We start from the raw sequence: 5,001 nt of genomic DNA on the forward strand, positions 1-5,001 counted from the left end.
GGATATAATTTTAGTTTTAATTTTTTATGGTCAATATTACAAACCTTCGAATTTTTTATGATCAGAAATAGCTATTTACTCATTTCTCCACTATTAGAGTATTAGTAGTTTAGTGTTACTATTTTATTTTATTTTATTTTATTTTATATATAAAAAAATAAATAAAGGAAGTAAAAACACCAATAAATTAGCTCTAGAGTAGAGAGAGAAAATCAACAGCCAATAGAAAAAAAGGTAAGTGTTCCGTTACACCTTTTTGTTGAGAACATCGAAATCGAATCATTAACCCCCAACTGAAACAAAATCGTAAAAAATATGAGAGAAACACAATCCATCATAATAAAAGCACATACAACTGTACAAAGGGGTAACAACTAATAACAAAACTACAAAAGCACAAACATAGACACAAACACGAACCCAAGACGCAAACCAAACCAGGCCAAACCCATACCTCACCACTTTAGCTTAAAGCCCATCACATTCTTTCTCTCTCTCTCTCTTTCTCTCTCTCTCTGTTTCAGTGTTTCTCTCTCTCTCTCTCTCTAGTTCCTTCTCTCTCCACCCCAATTTTGTGTGGCGGCTCTCTCTCTAGTTCTCTTTGTGAGATTTGGATTGGATCCGTCTCTTCGCTCGAAAGGGTATCCGAATCTACCTCCTTTTCTCGTATTCGGTTCGATCTCTCCACTTTCTTCCCACGATCTCTGTTGGGGTGCTTTGCGACCCTCAAATTCAGCCACCACCACCGCGATGGTTGCTCAACACCCTCAGCCTCAGCCTCAGCCACAGCCACAGCAACCTCCTTCGTCTGCACAAGACGAGGCTTTGAAGAGGAACACCGATTGCGTCTACTTTCTCGCATCTCCTTTGACATGCAAAAAGGTCCTCTTTCACACCCCTTCCTTTTAATTTTCTAATTCAAAACTAGAGGAAAAAAAAAGAGAAGGAAAAGAATTTTTTTGTTTACCTTCTTCTCTCTCCGGGAACAGGTTCCTCTTCTCCAAATTCTGCCTTTTTAGGGTTTCAGATTCGTGCAGTGTTTAGCGATTTTTATTTTCTTATGAATCTCGATAAAAAAGGAGTCTTTAAATTTTTGTTACTTAATTGGAATCCCAAACAAATTTCCCAAAAGTCGTTATTGTTGTTGGCAGTTATAAAGAATTCTGTTATGTTATGTTACATGTTCGAGAAAATAAATTCTGTTAATTTTTTTCTCTTTTTCTTAAAAAAAAAATATTAGATTAGATGAATTGTGGGGATCCAGGTGGAAAAGTATAAGAAACATATACGATTGGTTCAAATAAAACTTTGCTGTTTTAGTTTAGTCTGGCCTTTGTGACAATATATGGGATTATGTTCTGATAGCATTTGAAAGCAAGCATTTATTAGCTTAGTGGTTGAACCTTTTAATTAAAGTAAAGGTATGAAACACAATTACCTGGCAGTGACGAGTACATGTGAGTCATCATGATAGATTAGTCTGCAAAAGTGTCCTGTTAGTAAGGTTTTTGTTCACTGGAGTAGCTGGGCTTTGCCTTTTGAGATATTTTTGAAGTTGTTATCGTTAATTCCGTTAGTCAAAGTAATTAATTGCCCACGCTTATGATTATTTGGTTAAATCCTTATTTGTAATTGTGCAAATTATGACTTTTATTGGAATGTCTGCGTGACTGTGATCTTTTTATGCTTTATCTTATGTTAACAGACAAAGTAGCAGTTATCTAGAATCCATGATTTTGATTTGCTGTTTTCTTCATTTGAACAGGGAAATGAATGTGAGTACCGCCATAGTGAGTATGCTCGGGTAAATCCTAGAGATTGCTGGTATTGGTTGAATGGAAATTGCTTGAACCCCAAATGTGCTTTCCGTCATCCGGTGAGTGTCTATGTAGACAATCATATAATGCTTGTTAATATGTGTGCTATTTTCAATTTTCTCTGTGTTATTTTTTTTTTTATTATGCTTCTGATAACTCTTGTTTTGACGTGCAGCCACTTGATGGCTTGTTAGGTTCACCGGCAGCCACTGCTGCTGGGCCATCTGTTCCCTCGTCACAGATTCCAGCGACGCCTGCAGCACCTGCAGCGCCTTATAATTCTACTAAACAAGCTGTCCCTTGTATTTTCTTTCAGAAGGGTCTTTGCTTAAAAGGTGACAGATGTGCTTTCTTGCATGGGCCAAATCCTACTGCTGGTAACAAAGCTGTTAATCAGGTCCCAGTGTCTAACCAGGGAACTGAGACTCCAAGTCTTAAGAAGCCATTTGGCAGCAGAGATAAAAATGCACAAGAAAGGAGAAGCTCCCAAGGAAACATTCCAAAATTAGTTGGAGGTCTTGAAATTAAACCTTCCCTAAAGGTCGAAACTGCTCCACAAAGAAATAATTTTGAATTGGTGAAGGAGAAGCATGTGGCACCACCACCTGCAGGATTTGATGATGAGGCTTCAAGATTTAAAATGAGAAGTATTTCCCCAGTGGCTAACGGGCCTACTGCTGCCCGTTCAAATCGACTGCATCAAGTCCGTATGCCAGATGATAATAGTTTCCACAATGGTAAGGACAGTGATGAATTCCTCAGAGAATCCTCTCCTGGATTCGATGTTCTTGTGGCTGACGAGCTTAGAAATTCTGATTACTATCATGGGGAAGATGAATTTGGTAATGCAAGAGGTCCAGATGAAAGGAACTTGGATTCTTTGAATGATTATGACTTGGGGCATTCTGCTGATTATGGTTTAGCGCGTGATATTGATCAAGAAAGATTTCGTGTTCCTCAATCCTACGACTCATATGATCACATGCAGGAGCCATACGCTTGGGAGCAGCATAGAAAGGCCCCGGGCCATTTAGAAAGGAGGTCTCACCGCAGATCTGATAGTCCTGACAATGTAGAGGTCTCAGATCTCCGACATCGTTTATCTAAGCGCAGGAGGGTTAACGGTTTGAAATCTGTTGTCTCTAATGACTTTGACAGCCATGGTGATCAACAAAGTCACCAGTTCTCCTCTAGGAAGGATTCGCATCAGTTACCTTTGAATGATCGCTTCCGAGGCAGAATAAAACTTCCAGCAAGTGGTGCCGATGATAACCCAGAGAGGGAATCAGACAGAGGAAGAATTAGGAGCAGATTGTCAACTGGAAGGTTGCCAACCCCGCACCAAGGAAGGCTCCAAGACAGAATTAAAGGAAGGGTGCAGGATGATGAGAGGAGAAATTTCAGGGAACGATCAATAGGGAGAGAAGCAATGGGGGACAGAAGTGATTTTTCCGGACCTAAAAGCCTTGCTGAACTTAAGAATGGGAGGAGCTCTGAGTATAAGGAGCATCAATCACTGGGAAAGAGGAAGAGTCTAAGGGAACAGTCACAATCAGAAGGTGATTTTCAGTTTGATGGTCCAAAACCTCTGAGTGAAATTCTGAAGGAGAAGAGAAGAGTTGGAGCTGGTGTATCCTCACAGAGTGAAATTGTTCATAGCTCTGATGATACAGCTGTCACAAACACGCAAAATGGAGCATTGCCTGAGGCCAAGGAAGGTGCCAAGAACCACTCACTAATTAATGAAGAAGAAACCAAGCTTCAGGACACTGATACAGCTGGAAGGGAGATAGATAATAATGAGGGAAATCGTGATCAGTCGTATGAGGATGGAATGATCTATGATGAAGCTGCAGAGGAACAGGAGTATGAAGGCGATGATCAGAGGGATGGAGAGTATGATTATGAGCAAGTTGACGAGGGGGAATATGATTATGAACAAGTTGATGAGGGAGAAAATCCAGAGCAAGAATACATGGAGGATGAAGATGGGGATGACTTTGCTAAGAAGATTGGTGTGATGACTACATAATTATGGAAATGCTGAGGAACTGATGGAACATCTGCACTTTGATATGAATGTGGTTCTGGTGGATCTCAACTTATCTAGGTCTCTCCCTCTCTGACTGAGCAGCATTTCTGCTTAATATTTGCTTGTAGAAGTGGGATATCATTATCGTTTTTGTTTTGCTTTTTCTTCCTTGTATTGATCATTAATCTTTTCTTTTCTATTTTTTCACTGTGTTATCATCTGATTGAGTGGACACTTCTATTTAAGCAGTGGGCATTTTGCTTATGCTCTCTGCATACAAGTGTCATGCAGAGTGCAAGCCTGTAACTTAGAAAGTTAATAATAATATTCGAATTCACGCCACAGTTTTTCCTGTATCTTTGTTATATTGTGTAGTTTTTCCTGTATCTTTGTTATATTGTTACACGTAGTGCTGTTACGACCTGGACCTGGGAGAGAAACCCGAAGCGGGTAACAAAGCAAAAAATGAGAGTCAGCTGTAATACATTGCAGCCAAGATTGAAGCTTATTTTAGCGGATACAAGCCCCTTAAGATCTTCAAATTGATTTGTTAATTGGGATAATCCATGCGATTAGACCTTGGTCCACAGTATTCGGCCCTAACCAACTCAGAAATGGGTCTAAAATGTCCTATTAAAGGGTACTACGGAATACCAACGCATGGATGAAGGTCTGGCTCTTAACTATCTCTCCCGGATTTAATGCTTGGGAGGGTCGCCTACTTTGTGCCTCTGCAATACCCGAGGGAGTAGTCATTGGAGTGAGTAGTCATTGGACTTCCGACCTAATAGATACCCTAGTACAAACCAAAACAAAAAAAGAAGGGTACTTAGAAATTCACCAAAAAAAAAAAAAGATGCATCTATGATCCATTGGCAGTATAAAATATCCAACTAGACTCACAATATGACTTTAAGCTGTGAAGGTTAAAGCTCACCAGTCACCACTCACCAGTAATGAGAGTTTTTTTATTGAATGAAAATCCAACAGTATTATCGTATAACTCCTGTTACGCTAATCTTGGAATTTGTCAGCAAACATATATATTCAATTTGAACAGAGATTACGTTTTATCAAATATACAAAAATCATGGACCACGCACTCAACTCTCCTTAGAATACACAAAGCTGCCTCTAGTAAGTAATTTGTTT

The 5,001-nt window shown here is 39.5% G+C and overlaps 1 protein-coding gene across 1 annotated transcript; it reads left to right on the forward strand.

The window, feature by feature from the left end:
* Window positions 1-4,193, forward strand: LOC112734678 (zinc finger CCCH domain-containing protein 17). The gene is made up of 3 exons (XM_025784102.3): window positions 1-882; window positions 1,766-1,876; window positions 1,993-4,193. The coding sequence occupies exons 1-3, from the start codon at window positions 751-753 to the stop codon at window positions 3,847-3,849; spliced, it is 2,100 nt and encodes a 699-aa protein (XP_025639887.1). The 5' UTR covers window positions 1-750; the 3' UTR covers window positions 3,850-4,193.
* Window positions 4,194-5,001: the final 808 nt, after the last annotated feature.

This window comes from Arachis hypogaea, chromosome 3 (genome assembly GCF_003086295.3).
Source record: "Arachis hypogaea cultivar Tifrunner chromosome 3, arahy.Tifrunner.gnm2.J5K5, whole genome shotgun sequence".
In the NCBI taxonomy this organism is placed as follows: domain Eukaryota; kingdom Viridiplantae; phylum Streptophyta; class Magnoliopsida; order Fabales; family Fabaceae; genus Arachis; species Arachis hypogaea.

Bases quoted from the DNA above. Each gene is read 5' to 3' on its own strand.
- LOC112734678 (XM_025784102.3), top strand. From the start codon at position 751: ATGGTTGCTCAACACCCTCAGCCTCAGCCTCAGCCACAGCCACAGCAA. The intron at 883-1,765 runs GTCCTCTTTCAC...TCATTTGAACAG, and splicing joins CTCCTTTGACATGCAAAAAG to GGAAATGAATGTGAGTACCG. The intron at 1,877-1,992 runs GTGAGTGTCTAT...TTTGACGTGCAG, and splicing joins AATGTGCTTTCCGTCATCCG to CCACTTGATGGCTTGTTAGG.